The sequence below is a fragment of the Mesocricetus auratus genome, unplaced genomic scaffold (genome assembly GCF_017639785.1).
Source record: "Mesocricetus auratus isolate SY011 unplaced genomic scaffold, BCM_Maur_2.0 Super-Scaffold_100038, whole genome shotgun sequence".
NCBI lineage: Eukaryota > Metazoa > Chordata > Mammalia > Rodentia > Cricetidae > Mesocricetus > Mesocricetus auratus.
Genome location: NW_024429216.1, coordinates 3113561 through 3133117, shown reverse-complemented (window position 1 = coordinate 3133117; position 19557 = coordinate 3113561). Strand labels below are relative to the sequence as shown.

The 19557-nt window shown below is 52.7% G+C and overlaps 1 protein-coding gene across 7 annotated transcripts in view; it reads right to left on the bottom strand.

Moving 5' to 3' along the window:
• Nucleotides 1-2184: 2184 nt before the first annotated feature.
• Zc3h4 (zinc finger CCCH-type containing 4) overlaps nucleotides 2185-19557 on the bottom strand; it is a 35576-nt gene continuing 18203 nt past the window's right edge. For 6 of the 7 annotated variants that reach the window (XM_005086434.4, XM_013125515.3, XM_021223263.2 and 3 more), the window contains 11 exons: nucleotides 18166-18388; nucleotides 16947-17098; nucleotides 16342-16438; nucleotides 16109-16248; nucleotides 15250-15360; nucleotides 13540-13651; nucleotides 13081-13190; nucleotides 10205-10563; nucleotides 9655-10034; nucleotides 6683-6931; nucleotides 2185-5831 (listed from right to left, as the gene is read on the bottom strand). In XM_005086434.4, the coding sequence (XP_005086491.1) occupies nucleotides 4342-5831; nucleotides 6683-6931; nucleotides 9655-10034; nucleotides 10205-10563; nucleotides 13081-13190; nucleotides 13540-13651; nucleotides 15250-15360; nucleotides 16109-16248; nucleotides 16342-16438; nucleotides 16947-17098; nucleotides 18166-18388 (3423 nt within the window). In that variant the 3' untranslated portion in view covers nucleotides 2185-4341. The remainder of the gene's footprint in view (nucleotides 5832-6682; nucleotides 6932-9654; nucleotides 10035-10204; nucleotides 10564-13080; nucleotides 13191-13539; nucleotides 13652-15249; nucleotides 15361-16108; nucleotides 16249-16341; nucleotides 16439-16946; nucleotides 17099-18165; nucleotides 18389-19557) is intronic. The other variant, XM_040734274.1, reaches the window with a different exon arrangement.

Here is a 19557-nt window from a genome sequence, read left to right as displayed (position 1 = left end):
GTGGTAAGAACTGTGGGTGTTCTTAAAGGCTGTGCAATCACTCCGGCTCCCCTACCCCCAGTAATTTTGTTGTTTTGTAGCTATCTATGGCCATCCTGGAATTCACTATGTAGAGCAGTCTGGCCCCAAACTCACAGGGATCTGTCTGCCCCTGCCTCCTGAGTGCTGGGACCTGGGATGCCCTCCCTGACATTTTAATTAGTGGGAAGAGTCTTCATAAAAGATCACTCAGACACACTTTACTGCATGCACCAAAGCAGTTCAAAGCAGATTAGCTCATGCACTGTTTACAGTTCCTATACTGTATTTGGGATGTGGTACTACCACGGGTTTGCCAAGGGGAATAACTTATTTCCAGTGTTTACATGGAGATTTATCAAGCTAGTGGGGATCCCAGGTTGCCAACAGTTGCTAGGTGAGTGTATCATTAGAGGAAGGGTCTGTGTGCAGAATACAGGTGACGGATCTTAGGTCCCCAGTGCACTGTTTGAAGAGAGTTGTGTGCATAGCCCAAGCCAAGTGGCGTTCCTAAACTCCACTAATAGATTGCTGAAGTATTTGCTATGCTTGCCGTTCTCTCTAACCAAGAGCCAAGCACTTGTAAGTCAGGCTGGCCTTGGACTTGTAGTCATCCTCCTGCCTCTGCCTCCTAAGTGCAGGGACTGTAGGTGTGCACTACAATAGCCGGGTCATTTCAAGTTAAAACGAAATTTACTGAAACTAAGAAGTCTACCCTTCTGTCACGCAGAAACTCTACTCTCCTCCTCTCCCTCTTAAGCTCCACGTGGAAGCTTCTTTCTGAAACCCAGAAATAATTTCAGGGTCACAGGAGATGGCTTGGTGCGTCAAGCGTTTGCCATACAAGCTTAAGGACACAAGTTTGGATGCCCAGCACCCACATAAATGCTGGACAGATGTGATACTCCACCTGTAACCCCAGTGCATGGTGGCAGAGATGGCAGACACTGCCCCCTCCCCAACATGCTGGTACAGCAAGGTAGAGGCCAGTCTCTGAGTCCTGTCTCAAAACACAAAAAACAAGCCTCGCTGGGCAGAGTGCTGCACACCTTTAATCCCATCACTAAGGAGGCAGAGGCAGACGGAACTCTGAGTTTGAGGTCAGTCTGGACTACAGAGTGAGTTCCAGGACAGCTAGGGCTGTTTCACAGACAAATCCTGTCTTGAAACACCAAAACCAAACAAACCCTTATGTGGAGCTGGATGGAGGTGTCCCACATCTTCAATCGCAGCACTCGGGAGGCAGAGGCAGGAGGATCTCTGTGAGTTTGAGGCCAGCCTGGTCTACAGAGTGAGTTCTAGGACAGCCAGGGCTATGTAGAGATCATAATAATAAACAAAGAACCACCAAAAAGTAGGGGGAGAGCTGGCAGGGACTGGGAAGTTGACAGAAAGCATCTACAGTCTGCAGCAACAGAAAATGATGAATATCAAGGGAAAGACAAAGTAGGAATACACATACCTGTGGTACTAGTGCTTAGAAGACAGAGGCTGGAGAAGCACCAGTTAAAGCCACCCTGGGCTACAAGATCCTGGCTGAAAAGATGGATACTTGTGCTTCTGAATGCTGGGGGATGTCACGAGTCCCTTGCTTGCTGGCTGGGGACACACGAAGGAGGTCTGAGCCTGTTATGTGTACTTCTAAGAGCCCTGGTTGCTTTGCCAGAGGATCCAGGCTCTCCACCCAGCACCCAAATGGCAGCTCACAACTGCAGTTCCAGGATGCAGTACCCTTTTCTGGCCTCCAAAAGCATCAGGAACATAGGTGGCACACAGATACACATGCAGGCAAAAACACTTATGCACAGAAAAATACAAAGCACATTTTTTTTCTCCCTGGGGCAAGGTTTCTCTGCAGCTTTGGAGGCTGTCCTGGACCTCACTCTGTAGACCAGGCTGGCTTCGAGCTCAGAGATCCACCTGCCTCTGCCTCCCAGGTGCTGGGATTAAAGGCGTGGAAGTCCAAATCCATCATCCTCCTGCTTCAGCCTCCCAAGTGGTAGGATCACGTATCCGTGGGTCTGGGCATGTGGCAGGGCCTGGTGCTCCCCAGCAGGCACAAAGCCCTGGGCTTGATCTCACTGTAAGGAAACACATGAGAGCCCGGCTACACTCCATAACCTCTTTCTTGTTCCCCGGCAGGACAGAGATGAGACTAGACTGTCAGGCTGTTTAAAATAACTGCATCCTTTAATGGCAGTAATACAATTACTGGATTAAGAGACCACATGAGAGGAGGCAGGTGAGGTTTCTGGAAGACAGATACTGAGTACAAAAGGGGGGCGGGCGAGCCATGCGACGATCATTGTAAAAATACAGTACGTTATATACATATTTGCACCATCGACTTTCAACTCAGAAATACTATTTACACTTTTGTTACAATCCTGGTTAGAGAACAATTTTTCTTTAAAACTGTGGCCTGATGGCGAGTGGGGATTCAAGCGGAGTTCCTTGTCCCATGAGGGTCTTCAGCTAACTATTTCAAGAGAAGGGCTCCAGATTCCATCGCACCCACAGATTTCAATTTAAAAATTCATTTAATTTTTCTTTAACAAAAGAAGGTTTCTTTTTCTAATGTAGACCAGGCCGGCTTTGAACTCGTGATCCTCCTGCCTTGTCTCCTGAGTGCTGGGATGACAGGTACACACTACCAAGCCTGGCTTTCACAAGAGATTTTCAAGGGGGTGGGGGGGAGGGGGAGGGGATGCAAACACTGCCACATTTTACTCTTCCTATCCTACATTTACGGTGGCCCCAGTCCTGGAGGTCAAGGCTGGAGTCCAAAGACAAATCTCATTGATGATTGTTTAAGAAAAGAAAACAAAACAAAAAAACAAAACAAAACAAAAAAAGCCCACAAAGACAAACAAAACCAACCTGATCTTGGCGCACTGACCCAACAGCGCTAACACCCTGTGGGGCACAAGCCCCTCCCATTCTGGCTTCAGGCCCCAAACTATTTTGAAGGGATTTCTCTTTGGGTTGTGGAGGGAAGGTGGGATGGCGAGGGATGGGGAGGGAGCCTGTCTTCCCCTGAGGCGGAGGGGATCCACTGGCTGTGTCAGGTCTCCTTATCATCAAAGAGGAAGCAGCTGGGCCAAGAGACCCAATACAGGAAAGGCAGGCTACAAGAAAGCCGACCTCTAGGGCCTGGCGAGTGACCCAGAGGCAGAAAGGTCTGTAGATCTTACCCAGTTCCCTGATCCAATCTTGGGGACATGGTCACAGGAAGTCTCCTGGGGCTCTGGACAAGGCCAGCTCTAAGGTGGCTAGTAGGGGAGGCAGTGGAAATGCCTCCGCTGAGTGGGATCTGGCAGCCTTGGGCCTCCCCACCCGCGGTCCTTTCCTTGAAAGGACAGCGCACCACTCTGGCCCTCGCTCAACTCCCGCACTTGCTTTCCTCAGGCCCCCTTTTGGGGAGCAGCAGTCATCCAACCCCGCATCAGACCGCTGATGCCCTGCTTCTGTCAGCTTGGGAGGGACAAGCAAACACTATCTGGTACTCTACAGATAACACGGCTAAGGCGCAGGAAAGCAGCAAGCACACACACTTTGCCAGGGCCGCCCTTGGCCTCCCTTCCCGGGAGTCTGGCAGGCGGCCACACCACGGATCCTTGAGCTGTCTCGGGGCCAGGCCAGTGGCACTGGACAGGTAATACTGAGGGAGAGTGTTTTGAGGGGCTGCCCACCCCTCTTAGGCGTACCGCCTGCAGGTCAGGTGTGTCACCCCAAGTCCCCTGGAGGGCTGGCTAGAGGGCGTCCCTTTCAGGACAAGCCCTGGACGGAGGGGAGGGGGGGTGTACAGGCCCGAGCAGGTCAGGGCCAGGGGTTGCCAGGGCCTCTTCTTCCTCTGGACATTTTCTCACTTCCCTGTTGCTTTGTCCTGAAGCAGGCTGTGGCAGGCTGCGTGCTGAAGACAAGACAGCTCCAGAAACTCCTGCACCAGCTTCCTTCCACCTCACGTGGCTCCGTCATCTCCCAGCAGCACAGGGGGAGCGGCTTCTAGTGCCTTTCTAGACACTCACAATTCCCTTTGTTCCAGGGGAAGCCCCGGGCTGGGAACCTGCCACCGTCCAATGCAGGGCACTAGCTGCTCACTGGGCAGAGGGAGCCCAGGAGCCTGCAGCACTGACCAGAACCCAAGATGGTTAGATACAATTTATGACTCAAAGAAAGTACTACTTAAAAAGGAAAAAAAGGGGAGAAAATGTAAAGAAAGAACACCCTGCCTGCCTCCCCCCCCCCATAACTCTGGTTGCTGCCCTTAAATGTCACCCTGGAAGGGTGGTGGAGTGGAGGGAGTCCTGGCCCCCATAGACACTACTGGCAAAAGGGGGAGGCTGTGGGGTCAAAGCCTTTAAAAACGTCCTTTAGGGACCCCGCATCCTGCTCACCCTCACGGGCAGGGCTGTTGCCAGCAAATGGGCTTCCTGTGCCTGTTTTGGGTGCTGGCTTCACAGTCCCAAAGAGGGTGGGCACTGGCAGGTTGTGCACACCAGGCTGGGGTGTGGCCCCCTCAGGGGGCGGGGTGGCCGAGGCAGCAGCGGGAGCTGCAGTGGCCTTGGGCCGGGGCCTGTTGTAGCTGTTGTATCTGTCTGTGGCTGTGGCCCCGTCTGCGCTGACCTTCCCTGTCTCTGGCTGCTCCAGGGCAGACTTGCGGACAAACGGGGGCTCTTTTGCCTTGGAGGCTGAGCTCTTGCCATTGCCCTCGGGACCCTTGGGCTGAGCGCTCGTGTCAGAGGCTGGCTCTGCGGCTTTGCCACCTGCATTGGGAGTCCGTGGGTCATACAAGCTGATGCCACTCAGCACGCTGCTCTGCCCACTGCTGCTGCCCTGGCCCAGGCCGCCAGCTGCCAGCACTCGGGGGTCATAGGGAGCCGTGGCCGGTGGGGATGAATCTCCACTTGGGCTGGCAGCAGGAGGTGACGCTTCTGTGGAACAGGGCTTGGCTGCACGGGATGTTGCTGCAGTATCTCCTGACTTCTGTAATCTGGGGTCAGTAGGGGTCTTCCGCACCCTGGGGTCGCTGGGTTTGTCACTCTGGCCGGGGGTGTTGACATTGACAGTCTTGAGGATTCGAGAGAGGAGTTCAAAGTCAGGTAGGTTAGAGCCAGATGTGCTGGGATCTGTGGGGCCTGGACGCGGCCGAGTGTTGGGAGGTCCAGGAGGTGTGGAGCGGTGCAGCCTGGGATCCAGGGCAGGTAGGGACTGCAGGGCAGCAGGCACTGGCGGCACGTCCTGCTTGGGGATGGGCAGGGGGATCAGGTCCTCAGGGTTCCAGAGCACAGTGCGGGCGAAGCTTGGCTTGCTCAGCGTCACATCCTTCTTGATGTGGCTGAATTGCTGCAGCTGAGAGCGAGGGTCCCGCAGTGGGTGCCCAGGCAGGGGCTCAAGGGGAATGTTCACGGCCTTCTCACGCAAAGCCCGCTCCCCTTCCTCCTCTTCTGCAGGGGTCTGTCCTTTCGAACTGCTGGGGCCTGCAGGGCTGGAATGAAGGCTGCCTTCAGCTTTGGAGCTGGGTAGGGCACGGGCCAGCCGAGGGTCAGAGGGCCCCGAGTCCCCGGGAACAGTCCCTCCTGAAGTCTCTGCATGGCGGCTAAGTCTGGGGTCACGGCTAAGGCGGGGGTCAGCCAGTCGGCCTCCTGTGGGGTGTCCCTTCTGCAGGCGCGGATCCCCCAGTCCACTGTTGCTTGGATCCCCAACTGAAGCCTGGGGTCGGCTTGACGTCTGTTGCCTCAAGGTCTTGAGAATGGAGGTGACACTGCTTCCCCCCTCGTCCTCGTCGCTTGAATACCAGTTTCCGGTGTCACCTGAAAGAGAGCAGAGCAATGGAAGGCATGAATGGCCTCGTGGACCCCTGGGTGCCCCTGGTGTGTGGTTCTGTGCTGTTAGTTAGCATTTCCTGTGGCCCCGGCTGGGAGCCAGGGGTGCACAACTTGGCTGTGGGAGTTGATATCACCGTGGCTTCTCTCTCAGGCCAGTACCATTCCTGGTAGGTGATCTGACCTGAGTAACTCACACAACCACCCCAGGAGATCCTGTGGTCAACATGCCCGCTGGACAGATGAGGAAATGGAGGTATGGTGCCATTAAGTCAGGGTAGGGCTGGGCAAGGTTTGGCCCAGACCAGCCCTAGTCACCTCTCTCTGGAGGTCTGGACAACAGCATGCTGACAACTCACACACACACACATCCCCAGGCCCCACACAACAGCCCAGGGGTCAGGGGAAGGCAGGTGCCACCACAAACAGAGCCCAGGAGGGAAATGTGAGCCACCAGGGAGGGGCTGCCGACTTTGTCCTTCCTCCTGTTGTCCCCACTTGTTTGCTCCAAGTTCCTGAGACCCTTGGTTCATTGAGCCCTGAGGTGGATACCACCGGGATGACCACTTGAGCCTATGACTACACCGGTGATCCGCATCTCTATGGCTGGTGTGTGTTCTAGGGATCGGGCCACGAGAGTATCACTCAAGCTTGCTCGGGAAGGGCACTGTCTCTGCTAGGAACCAGCCCACCTCCCTCCGCTACTGAGTCAGGAGTCTCCCAACCCAGGCCTCCATTTCCTCAGCATGAGGCAGCAGCTCAGGACAGGCCTCCCTGCCAAGCTCGCCCCCCCTCGTCCCTGCACAGAGCCGGCTGGGTCCCTGCCGGGGGACACATGCCTTCCTCATTCTCCCGGTCCTGCTTGCTGCTCTCAGCCAGCCTCCTCGCTCTCTCCTCCTCCTGCTGCTTCTGCTGGATCCTCAGGTACAGGGCCCTCTGGGCCGAGGGCAGGAAGTCGGGGACACCGGCGCCCGCCTTCAGCCGGCCTGGGGGCCCTCCCTCGGGGAAGCTGTCGGGCTCCAGAGGGTGCTCGGGGAAGAGGGGCTCCCCAGGCTGCCCCGGCAGCTCTTCGTAGTGCCCGTAGTCCTCTGTGGCAGGGAAGAGGGTTTGTGTCGGGAAGGCCTCCGTTGGAAAAGCCAAGCCTGATGGCGAGTGCGAGGATGAGGATGGCCACCCGTCCCTTCCTCCTCCCCAGGCCTGGGTGCCTTGAGAGTCCAGCAGGAGCCTACAGTGGGTCAGCTGACAGGGAAAGGATGAGGCGCAGAGAGGGCATGGTGGATGCTTATGGATATCAGCAGAACTGCGAGCATTCGCCTCAGACAGAAACTTCCTGGAGATAGACCATATCCCTCTTAGGCTAGGTAGCTGCTGCTGTCCTCACAGGAAGCAGGCTTGTCCAACCATTTGACATTGTGATGTGACGTCATCTACCAAGTTCATGCTTGAGAAAGCACGTAATCAAAGAAAAAATAATCTTACACAAAAGGGTCCTGAAACTCTAACAAACCAGGACTGCTTTGAACTCACCGGGATCCACCTGTCTTTGCCTCTCAAGTACTAGGACTGAAGGTGCGAGCCACCATAACCAGTCTAGTCATAATGTTTAATTAGGGTTAAGATTCTGGCTTATGGTCAGCCGTTGGTGGCACACGCCTTTAATCCCTGGGAGGCAGAGGCAGGCGGATCTCTGTGAGTTCAAAGCCAGCCTGGTCTACAGAGAGTTCCAGGACAGGCTCAAACAATACAGAGAAACCCTGTCTCGAAAAACCAAAACAGAAAACAAAAGGTTCTGTGTTATGTTGCATTCACAGCTGCTCTCAGCTGTGTGCAGTGTCTAAACTGCAGGTTGGACATGCCTGTAGGAAAGAAAATCACTGTATCTCCCAGAAGCAGAACCCCAAGAGAAAACTGTCAACCCCTCAGTCCAGCCCAGGGCACTCCTGCCCTCTAGAAGATACTGGACAGCAGAATTGTTGAGCACATAGGCAGATGGATGCCAGCGCAAGACAGCTTCTCTGCATGGCCACACCAAGCCTTCCCTCCTCACCAACCGGGTCTATCACGAGCATTAGCCACAGCGCCATTATCTCACTCCCACTCCTGGGATGTAGAAGGGTGAGCCAGGGCGCCAGGACAGCTCGTCAAGAGTCCTCTGTTCCTGCCACATGTGGCAATGACTCTCAACCAGATGGGGCAATATACTCAACACCAGAGAAGAGGTTCATGCTACCAAGAAAGCCAGTGTGGTATTTTAAATAGTTAGAATGAAACACTTGGGACTAGAATGATGGTTCAGTGGACTACTGCCACACAACCGATCCCCAACAGACATAAAGCAAGGCAGGGCATGGCAAGGGCTCGTAATGCTATAGACAGGCTATCCCTGGATCCAGTAGCTGAACTAGCTGAAACTTAGATCTCAAGTTCAAATGAGTCTCTGTGGAGATCTCTAAGTTCAAATGAGTCTCTGCCTCTATATATACAGTGGTTAACTGAAGTCAACCTGGCCTACACGCACGTGCACACTGCTCATGTGCATCCCCACATACACAAGCAAACACACACACACACTACAAGCTGAAAACTGGTAAATATGCACACATACTGCCAGCGCCTGAATTGGTCAGTCCACGAGCCTAATTAGACCTAATCTAATTTAGGCTACAGCCACTGGAGCTGGGGACACAGGCTGAGGTTCCACCTCCACCGAACACAAACTATAAGCACTAGTACCTCAATCTCAGTGGCCTGCCCTTTCCAGCATCCTAACCCTACTCCTTACCATGGGCCATGCACACGCTATGGATGCTCATCCCCAACACACCAGCCTGAGCTTTGGTAAAGGTCTGCCCATGCCTGGACCCATCCTCCAAGCTGCTCCTTCCAGCCCTACATAGCATACAGGGCACACCAGCTTTAAAGTGCCATGTCCAAAACATGTGACCTGTCTATACGGTTGGCTAGATCACTGCCACCACCTGGGCACACCTGCTGTAGGCAACTCTATGGAAGCTTCTAAATTTCCTCCACTGTTCTGGTTGTTTGACAGTCTTACTGTATCCTGGGCTAGCCCAGAACTCAAAGTGATCCTCCAGCCTCAGCCTCCTGAGTAAGCAGCACCACCACCGACACACCACCATCAATCACTCCACTGTTCTGTAGAGCAGACAAGGCCACTACTGGCAGACGACACATTTTCCTTTGTAACATAGTCATGTCTGCTCTCCTCAGACAAGCTGGCTAGCTGTGGTACCTGCGTACTTTCTCAGAAGCTCTAGCTGACTGTCCCTGCTAGGGCCTTGGCTGTATCCCACTGTCCCGTCCTCTACTAAAAGGCAAGCATTGCAAGGACAGAGGACACTCACTCACTCTCAGCTCTGACTGGGACAGGTCCCTCCTCCTTTTTGAGACTGCAATGAATAGCCTACTACCACCCGCAACATCTAGCCCTGACTATTGGACACTGAGGTGGTTAACACCATAGGAAAGAGAGGAAGGAACATATGGGGTCATGGGGTCAGACAGGCAGCCACCAAGCCCAGCACTACCTAAAGAGGGGTCTTGTCTAGGACAATTGCATGAGCATTTTGCCCTGCTTCTGATTGATGCCAGACACTATGAGCACAAATGACAACCAACACAATGGTTCTTCTGTTGCCACAAGGCAAAGGGTCCCACGATAATGAAAACACCCACGGGGCAGGAATGGGATTGGAATGCTGCTGTAAGACTCGACCAAGGAAGAAAAGCCACTTCTGCCCACGCCCACCTTGGTGAGCCCAGCTCTGCAGCCCAGCTGGTGCCTGCATACCTGCATCCCCAACGAGCCCCGGCTCCATTTCCATGCCTTCTTGCTGTGGATAGAAGTTCTCATAGAAGTTCTGGGCTGGCGGGATGGGAGGCATCATTCCCGAGTGTGGGGAGTCTCCAGGACCATAGGGCATCATCGGGGGGCCACCAGGACCCATGGGAGGGCCAGGGTTCATGCCAGGACCCATCGGCATGTCGGGATGCATGTCGGGGTGCATGTCAGGGTGCATGTCGGGATGCATATCGGGGTGCATATCGGGGTGCATGTCGGGGTGCATGTCAGGGTGCATGTCGGGATGCATTGGCCCCCCCATAGGCCCTGGGGGTCCCATGTTGGGGCCAGGACCCATTGGCCCTGAGGGTCCACCAGGTCCAGGGAACCTAGAGGAGGAAATGGTGCTTGTGAGGAAGCTGCCGAAGAAAGGTAGCGGCACTCAGCCCAGCACACCTGCAGTGCTCACTGGAAACCTGAGGCCAAGAGCCCAAATAGGGTCTGACAGCTTCGGAGAAAGCAGGGTAGGCTCCTGTGCGTCTGTGACCAGTGTACTCACCTCACGCCCAGTTTCTCAGCTAGCTGCCCTGTGGGCCGCACCACAATCTCAAACAGCGAGGGGATCTTCTTGTTGTACATATCCTGCTGTAGCTGCTGTGGTGACAGTGGCTCGTGTGTGGGCAGGGCCATCTGAGGAGGGCCAGGAGGCGGGGGAGGGGGTGGTGGTGGGGGAGGAGGGCCACCCTGCATGGGCCTGCCGTTTGGAGAGTTGGGAGCTGGGGGCCCAGGGGGCCGTGGCGGGGTGGGCAGGAGCCCCACGCCAGGAGGTGGCTTGGGCAGGGGGTTGATGCCCTGCTTCTTCAGCTCCTCCACCTCCTTCTCGTCCTCAGCACCCGCTTCTGCGTCATCAGCCAACATCTGCGGGGAGCAAAGGAGGCGGCATCAGAAGGCTGCACCAAGTCAGACTGTGGAGCTAAATTTTCTGAGAAAAACGAAAAACAGCATCCTGCCGAAGGCCTTTAGAGCACAGGGTCTAGGACTAAATTCATTTTCAGCTGGGCAGAGCGGTACAATTTGCAATCGTTGCACTGGGGATGCTAAGGCAGGAAGACCTCCCCTCGCTGCTACGCTTCCCATTTCCATGTCCACAGGCCCCCAGTGCTGAGACAGATTCACCTGGCAAGGCTTCAAAACACAGTGCACTTCTCTCGACCAATGAGCAAATGTGAAAACCTGGCCAATATCCTTAAGGGACAGCTACCAGACAGGATGGGCCTGGGGCTCAACCCTAACAAGAATCGCCAGGTTACAAAGGGGATCAAGCAGTCTCGCTGGTACCCACCTCAGCATCCTCACAGATGCCCTCTAACATGGACACACCACCTTTCTCAAGCAGCCCTAGTTGGCTTCTGCTTTCCATGTGCAAGCAGGTGATACCCGTTTGCCTTTCACAACACAAACCCGACAGCCTAAGAAGGATGCTCGAGTCCATTGCTAACCTGGCCTTCCAGTGACACAGGCATGTAAAACGCAAGTGACAAAATGACTAGAGGACACAACATAAACTACCCATCCACCATTTCAGCACAGATGGAGGGAGCATACAAATATCTGTCCCTTGCAGCCTTTCCATGGCCTCGCTATAGGCAATGACCACTGCCAACAGGCTCTTATCCAACATGACGTCTAGTGCCCAGTTGTGTCGCCAAACTTTCCAGTGGAGCTGAGGCTAGTATCCCAAAAGTTTGTCACCTCTGCAAAAATGATAGTCACCACCAGGTGTGGTGACACACACCTTTAATTGCAGCACTCTGGAGGTAGAGGCAGGCTGATATCTATGGATATGAGGTCAGCCTGGTCTACAGAGGTGGAGTGAGTTCCAAGACAGCCAGGGCTGTTACACAGAGAAACCCTGTCTCAAAAAGAATCAAAAGAAAAAGAGAGAGAGAGGGAGGAAGAGAGGGAGGAGGGGGGGGGAGACAAGAGTCAGAGAGAGAGAGAGAGAGAGAGAGAGAGAGAGAGAGAGAGAGAAAGAGAACAAGGCATACCCTACTCACACAGAGGCTGGGGGAGGGCCTGCTTCATGTCTTCCATGCCTCTTTTCACTGGCTCCCATAAGCCTCATCACTGGCCTCAATGGAGGCATGCTTCCCAGAGGAGGCCAGAGAGCTAGCTGCAAATCAGCCCCTTCAAAATTTAGCAAGTGAGCTGGGAGATGGCGGCGCACGCCTTTAATGCCAGCACTCAGGAGGCAGAGGCAGGCGGATCTCTGAGTTTGACACCAGTCTGGTCTACAGAGTTCCAGTTCAGCCAGGGTTATGTCACAGAGAAACCCTGTCTCCAAAAACCAAAACCAAAATACAATTTAGCCAGTGAAGCTGAGAGTCTACACCAGCATATGTAGCACTGAAGAGAGCAGGAAGGAGGGTGAAGAAGTCAGCCTGGGCCACATAGCAAAGCTGCCCAACAAGACAAAGCAGAAGAAAAGGTACACAACAAAGGGCAATAAAAACATAATTCCACAGTTAGACAGTGGCGCACACTTTCAATGCCAGCAAGGGGGAAAAGGGTGTCTCTGTGAGTTCAAGGACATCCTACTCTACATAGTGAGCTCTAGGACAGCCAGGGCTACATAAAGATCCCATGCCTCAAAAAATGAAAACAAACAAATAAATGGACACCCCCCTCCCCCACCAAACTTTAAACACTAAGACAAAGCTTTAAAAAAAACCTAAACCCGATCTGTAGACTAGGCTGGCCTTGAACTTACATAGATCCACTTGCCTCTGCCTCCCCTGGGATTAAAAGCATGTGCCACCTACACAAGAGCTAGTTCCAGGACAACCTCCAAAGCCACGGAGAAACCCTGTCTCGAACCCCCCTCCCAAAAAAAAACCCTAAACCGACCCAAGAGGCAGGTCTGGGCTCCTGCTGGAGTGTGAACACCGAACCTCCAGCAGGGGGCGGCCTCAATCAGACACTGCTGGTCCTTTCAAGGGTCACCCCAAAGTAAGTGACTGGAGGCTAATCATCTCATCCTAGGCTGACAAGTTCCCAAAAGGATGGGCCAAAGCAAGCATCCTCACTAACTGTGCTGATCTGCAGAGCAACAGCAGACGCCAGGGTCAGTGTCAAATAGCACCTGGTTCATGAGCTCATGGTCACCCCAACCCTTCTCTGTGTAAGTCCCTGTGACTACAGACAGACACTGACATTTCCACTCTGCGTCTGTCTCTACACAACACCAGAAGGTGACATTCCTTTCATTCACTGGAAGACAGTGGCTCAGGTCTGGGGTAGGACACAGTGTGACCTTCATTTCTCCTACAGGAAGAAACCCAGCTGTTTCCACATAACAAAGGCTTAGTCCAGATGGTGCCAACTGGACAGTGGTGTCTGCCTCAGCCTTGCCCCCTGTATCACCCCAGACATTACCTTGTCTAAGAGCTCTCGTGTCTCCTCAGTCAGCGGGTCATGGGAGAACATGCAGTCGTCGCCATTGATGCAGTTCCCCGTGGTGTGGTACAGCTTACAGGGAAAGTCACGTTCACGACTCATTAAGGCAAATGCTTCCTCTCAGAATCCACCCAAAGCACAAGCAACCTCCTTTGTTGGGAGGTGGGGGACACACTCAGGGTTGTGCAGCAGCTGGCAGCTGCCCCAAGGCCAGGTGCCATTTTCAACACTGCTTCGCTCCAGAGCAAGCTCTGGCCTCCAGAGCTGGCCTCAGAAAAGGTCCTCAAACGCTGACTGAAGAGGATGTGTGGGCTTCCTCAGGTGAGCACATGGACAGCTCGGACAGTGGGCAGAAGGGGCAGAAGGGAGAGGTAGTCTGGTGAGGCCCCCAGGAGAAGCAGCACAGGGCAGAAAGGACAGACGGACAGCAAAGGATATCATGCATGTAGGGGCAGTTCTCAGCCCGAGCACAGAAGCCCGTGATGTAAAACTTGCACAGTTCCCGCTTCTTCGGCAGTTCAATATCATGGCTAAAATTGCAGTGGTCTCCCTGGAAGAGAGGCAGAACAGTGAGGACTGGGGAAGGGAGTTCTGATTCACTTTATCTACAGAGAGATCATAGACAAGAACATATTCCCTAGGGAAAAGTAGGCTCCCAAATGCTGCTTCCCAACCCAGGACCACTACCCAGGCTGCCCTGGGCCCTTCTGCTCAGGTCCAAATCTGGCCAATACTGTTTCTTCCTAATTCATTCTTTCCTTCCTCTCCTATCTACTCTGTTCCATACCATACAAAAACTCATAGCCTACGCCAGTCCCATGGATTGTCCTCCCTAAATGAATACTGATTTTGTTTGAGGAAAACTGCCTGGCTAGACTTACTCCATTTCCCAACATCCCATATTTATTTAGTCAATGAAGCACAGGTAAAAGCTTCCAGGCAGGTTATTTCCTTCCTGACTTAAAACTGATTTTTTTTTTGAGATAAGATCTCACCATGTCTATAACTTGGCATGTAGACCAAGTTGCCCTCAAATTCTACAGAGATTCGCCTGCCTCTGCTTCTGGATGCTGGGATTAAAAGTGTACACCACCATGATCCACCAAATGCCACATGTTTAAGTATGAAGGAGTCAGTATCTCCAGAGGGCCACCGATCACTGCAGTGGTCTTTAACTCACCGACTGAGAGTCCTTGTTGAGTGACAAACATGTATGTGTTGAAATCAGTAGAGTTAAAACCGATAATAAGGATTATTTTATATACAACCTATCTGTTTGAAATACTTATTTCTTCCTGCTTCCTGTAGGAGCAGTACCCTCAGGCGGATGTGCCTCCTGCTTGATTGCGGCCTTTGTATCATAGTCACAAGTCAACTGTCCTAAGTGGCTACACTTGTCTCTTGCACAACTCTGAAGTCTGAGGCTGATTCTGCCTGGAGTCTCTAATAATTCTTTTCCAGGCCGGGCATGGTGGTGCATTCCGTTAATCCTAGCACCCAGGAGGCAGAGACAGGCAAATCTCAGAGTTCTTCTTTTTTTTTGTTACATGTGTATATATAGTATTTTTTTTTATTAGAAACAGTCTTATTTTATATATCTATCCCAGTTCCCATTCCCTCCCTTCCTCCCCTGCCCCCCACCCCACCTCCCATCCTCTCCCCAGGGAGGATGAGGCCTTCCATGGGAGATCATCAAAATCTGTTACATCATTTGGGACAGGGTCTAGGCCCTCTCCCATAGGATCTCTGTGAGTTCTAGGCCAGTTTGGTTTACAGCGTGAGTTCCAGGATAGCCAGGGTTATACAGGGAAACCCTGTCTAAAAAAAAGGAAAGAAGAAAAAAATCCTCTTCAATTCTGAAGTTTACAGCATAACCAGAACAGATTAACCCTTATAGATTCATTTGAGACTCTAGAGACTGGATGAAAAGTTCTACCAAGAAGTATCCCTAAGCCTCAAACTCTCAACACATTATCTTGTTTGCTCTGAGTTGTCTTCTATGAAGTGAGCTAAGACATCCAGGCTGCCCAGATGTCTCCTGGCCCCCAGAAGGGCAGGGCAGGGCAGGGCAGGGCAGGGCATCACACAACCCTCCCCTCCCAACAGCGCACTGTGGCAGCCCACCCATCTGGGTCCACGTCCTCTTACCCATGTGCACCGTCCTTCCACAAAGTACTTGCAGATGACCTTGCCTTTCTTGTCAGACTGCTGGTGGGGTTTGTCATGATCGCTCCGCCGGTAGCTTCCACCACCACCATCCTGTGAGTAATGGAGGGGGAACACATTAAGTGTGCAGAGAACAGGACTCGTGCAGGCAGCTCCAGTCACACCACATGCAAGGCAGAGCTCAAACTGAAAAAACTCTTCCATGTGCAATGCAGGGACACACCCATCCTAGAGGGGCAGCCAAGCCTTTCTAGTTACTTCCCTAGAACTTTGGGGTGCATCACTTAGAACCTTTCCACCTTAAACTCAACAAGATGGCTGCAAACACTGCCAAGGTGTGGTTTTAAACAGAGGGTTGTACCAACAGGGGAACTGGTAAACACTGATCAAGCCCCTGGATCAAGGACTGATGGAAACAGGTCAGGATCAGCCTTCAGAGAGTGGCTCATTAGAAAACAACAACAAAAATCTCCGAAGTAGACTTGGTCAAAACATCAGGGACTGGAGAGAGAACTCCCTGATTAAGAGCGGTTAACAATTGGCTGCTAAGCAGATCTCTGAGCTCAAGGCCAGCCTAGTCTACAAAATGAGTCCCAGGACAGAAAACACCCTAACTTGAAAAAGACAAATAAAACAACCAAACAAAAAAAACCTTCTGGCTATTCTTTCCAGAAGACCTGGGTTCAATTTCAGTTACCACATGGCCATTCACAATTGTTTGTACCTCAAGTCCCAGAGGATCCAATTCCCTTGTCTGGCTTCTGTGGGTACTAGGCACACACTTGTTGCAGACACAGGCATCCAGCAAATCACCATACATCAGATCACAGAATGTACTCACGCCCATGTCATCATCGTAGAAGTCCTCATCATCATTCATCCCACCCTTGCTCATTCCCCCTCTGCTGCCTCGACCTCGACCGCGGCCCATGCCCTTCCCGCGACCTCCTCGGGCCCCCCGGCCTCGGCCTCGACTTAACCCTATGGAGAAGGAGAGAAGGGATTTTACTTCCCATGCTAAGTCCAGCAGCTGCTGAAGGCCAGCCAGCCTGTTCCCACAGAGCCCTTGCCCACCTCGGCCGCGGCTGTCCTTGGACCTTCGATACTGGTTCAGCTCCTTGGAGTATTCGTCGTAATCATCATCTCCCATGGGCTCCTCACTTTCTCCATACTGGATTCGAGAGAGAACAGGGCGGAAGTGTCACCTGAGTGGTTTCATGGGTGATGGGTAGTCCCAAGCTCTACCCTTGCAGCCTTCTCAGTTCAGACTCACGCTCAGCTGGGCAGAGCCAAGCACAGGGTTTCTGGGCACAAGGGACAGCAGTAGGACTTCAAGAAATGAGTCACACAACAGGGACTTAGAAGACAGGAACAGAATGGTGTGTGATCTGCACACTTCTCCTGTCTGCCTCAAAAGGCAGAAGACATTCTAGAAGACAATCCCTGTCTCAGGTCAGGGTTTTTCCAGTCTACCATCTGGTGTCTTTCCTGCTTCAGCCACTGAAGTATTTTGTTATCTCTTTCCAAAAGGAACACTTCAGCGTGTGTGTGCCTGTCAAAGCCTTTCCTTAGGGATGTACAGTCCTCCTACCTTAAGTCTCACAGTGCCCACCCCAGTACTTGCAGCCCAGGGAGCCTGCCAGTCACCCTGCATCCCCAAGAGCTGCAGGAAACCTTACTTCCATCTCCTCCTCGTACAAGTCCTCTTCGTCTTCCGGGTGCTCTCCCATGGAGCCTCTGCCTCGGCCTCGGGTGCCCCTGCCCATTCCTCGGCCTCGAGATCCTCCTCGACTTCCACGGCCCCTGTAGCCTCTGCCCCGGCCTCGGCTACCTGTGGGGTGACTGGCACAGTGAGCCTACCATGGTTACAGACTACAGTGCCTCTTGTCCCCTTGAAGGGGCTCACTTGGCATCCTGGACACACAGCAACTCCTGCCCTCACTACCTGGCCCCCGATACTCATGGCTGCTGCATTGTCCAAGACAGCAGCCACCAGCCTTTTGTGGCTAACAAGGCCAGGACATGTTGCTGGCTCCAAATGGGAGATGAATACCCCATTTTCAAGACTTAGGGAGACAGAGGAAGAGGACACCAAAGTCTTGGTGCGTTGTAGACTCTGGTGAGACTGATAAGACACAGGAGGTGTGGTTCTTCTTGCTGTACTGTGTGGGTGATCCACTGCATCCTCTGGGCATCACTGGTCTACAGTCCCCACTAAGTGGAGCCTACTCCAAAGGTGGCCAAAGCAAACGTGAACAGCCACTCTTAACAATAACCTGGATCTGCTGGTGGTGGTGGTGGTGGGGGTGCTCGCCTTCAATCCCAGCAGGAGGATCTCTGTGAGTTCGAAATCGGCCTGGTCTACAGAGTGAGTTCCAGGACAGACTCACAGACTCCAAAGTTACAGAACCAAAACAAACAAGACAATAACCTGGATCATAACCTGAGCAGGAAGACTTTAGAAGCCTCTAGCTATCTGTCTTTTCCAGCTCTAGAAGATCGGCTGAGCTGTTATCCCCTCCCCCATCTTCTCGTAAGCCTTCCAGCCACAAGCTCACCAACTTCCTGAAGTCCAAAGTTCAGAGGTGAACAAAATGCTCTGTCTGGTGATAGAAAAGTCCAGGGATGGAAGTGGGCAGAGCTGGGTCACCAGCTGTCCTCAGTCTGGCCCAAATGATACTGGCTGCCCCTGCCCTGCCCTGCCCCTGTTGTTCCGAGGTTGCCCCTACCCCTTATGCTCTGGGGTACAGCTTCATACGCTTTGCTCATCCCCGAGACTACCTAGCTCCCTTAGATATCTAGGACTCAGGACAGGCTCCTGGACTCTACACATCTGCACTCTCAGCAGCAGCACTGGTCCTGGAGAAGCACCGGGAAAGGAGGGGCTGAAGGGCTCACCTCGGCCCCGGCTGCTGCCCTCCTTGGCACGCCGGTACTGGTTCAGCTCTTTGGTGAAGTCGTCATAGTCTTCTTTGCCCATGTCCTCCTCTTCATCCCCCTCATACTCTCCATACTGTTCATTCTCATAGTCCTCGTACATGCTGTAGCCCTTGCTGTCCATCTTGGAGTAGGACTTCTTGGGCAGGGGCGTGTTGTGTGATGAGGAGTACTGCTGGTGGGACTGGGTTCAGGAAAGAGCAGGGAGAGGGTAAGTCAGTACCCATGGCCTGGGTCAGGACCATCACGGTCACCTCAGTTCTCAAACTTGTGTGTTTGTCTGGGTGTCTCTACTGTCCTGGCCTCTCTGCAGATGTTTACCCTGATAGGCTGGGGGCAGCAGATTGGTCCAAGTTTGTCCTTAAGAAAAGGGCCAAGGTTTGGAGGGAAAGGAGAAACATGAGCCCACAGTCCCTAGTGAACCAAGGACAAAGATGCAGTGCTAACACACCTGGGGAGGAGCCTGGAGGCAGGAGGAGGGGTCCAAGCTGTCCAAGCTATCCCTAGGGCCTTGGATTTCAATGAACGGCCCGCTATGGCCATACCCAACTGCTATTTCCAAAGACACTTCCCAAAATATCTTTCAAGAGGTGAACAGTGTAGTCCATTCAGACAATGAGGCCCACCTTAGCAATGGAAGCTGTGAGCAATAAACAATTTACTGTTTTGAGACAGGGTCTTATGTAGCCCAGCCTGGTCAGGAACATTTTTTCTTTTTTGGTGGGGGGGCAGGGGGTGTTTCAAGATAGGGTTTCTCTACAGGGCAAGTTCTAGGACAGCCAAGGATACACAGAGAAACCCGTTTCAAAAAACAAATAAACAACACAGTAACAAAAGCAAACAAGAGGGCTTCTTTGTGTAGTCCTAGCTGTCCTGGAACCCACCATGCAGTACTTCCCCTCAGAAATCTTCCTGCCTCTGCTTCCCATAGCTGGGAGTTCCATCCTGGGCCAGAACTCTTGATCTGTCTCCGTACCCCAAGTGTTGTTGGGATTATAAACCTATACAATCATAACCGGCTTTATATACACATTGCTAAGGCAGGGTATGGTGGCCCATGTCTGTAGTCCCATCCAGACGAGAGGTTGAGGCAGAAAATTCGTGCTTGAGTACCCACGAGTTCAAGATTGCCCTAGGTAACAAGGTAAAGATTTGGTCTCAAAACTGAAAACAAAACAAAAACAAAATAATAAACCTCTCAGCATATTGTTAAGGAAAAGCTAGGCAGTCCCCATGTACTATAAAATGTATGATTAGGTGGCTTTGGTGACAGGGCTGAGGAGCATGGTGCACTGGAGCAGTAAAATCATTGCAACAAAGCTCAAGGAGCTATGGAAAACTAACCCAACAAAT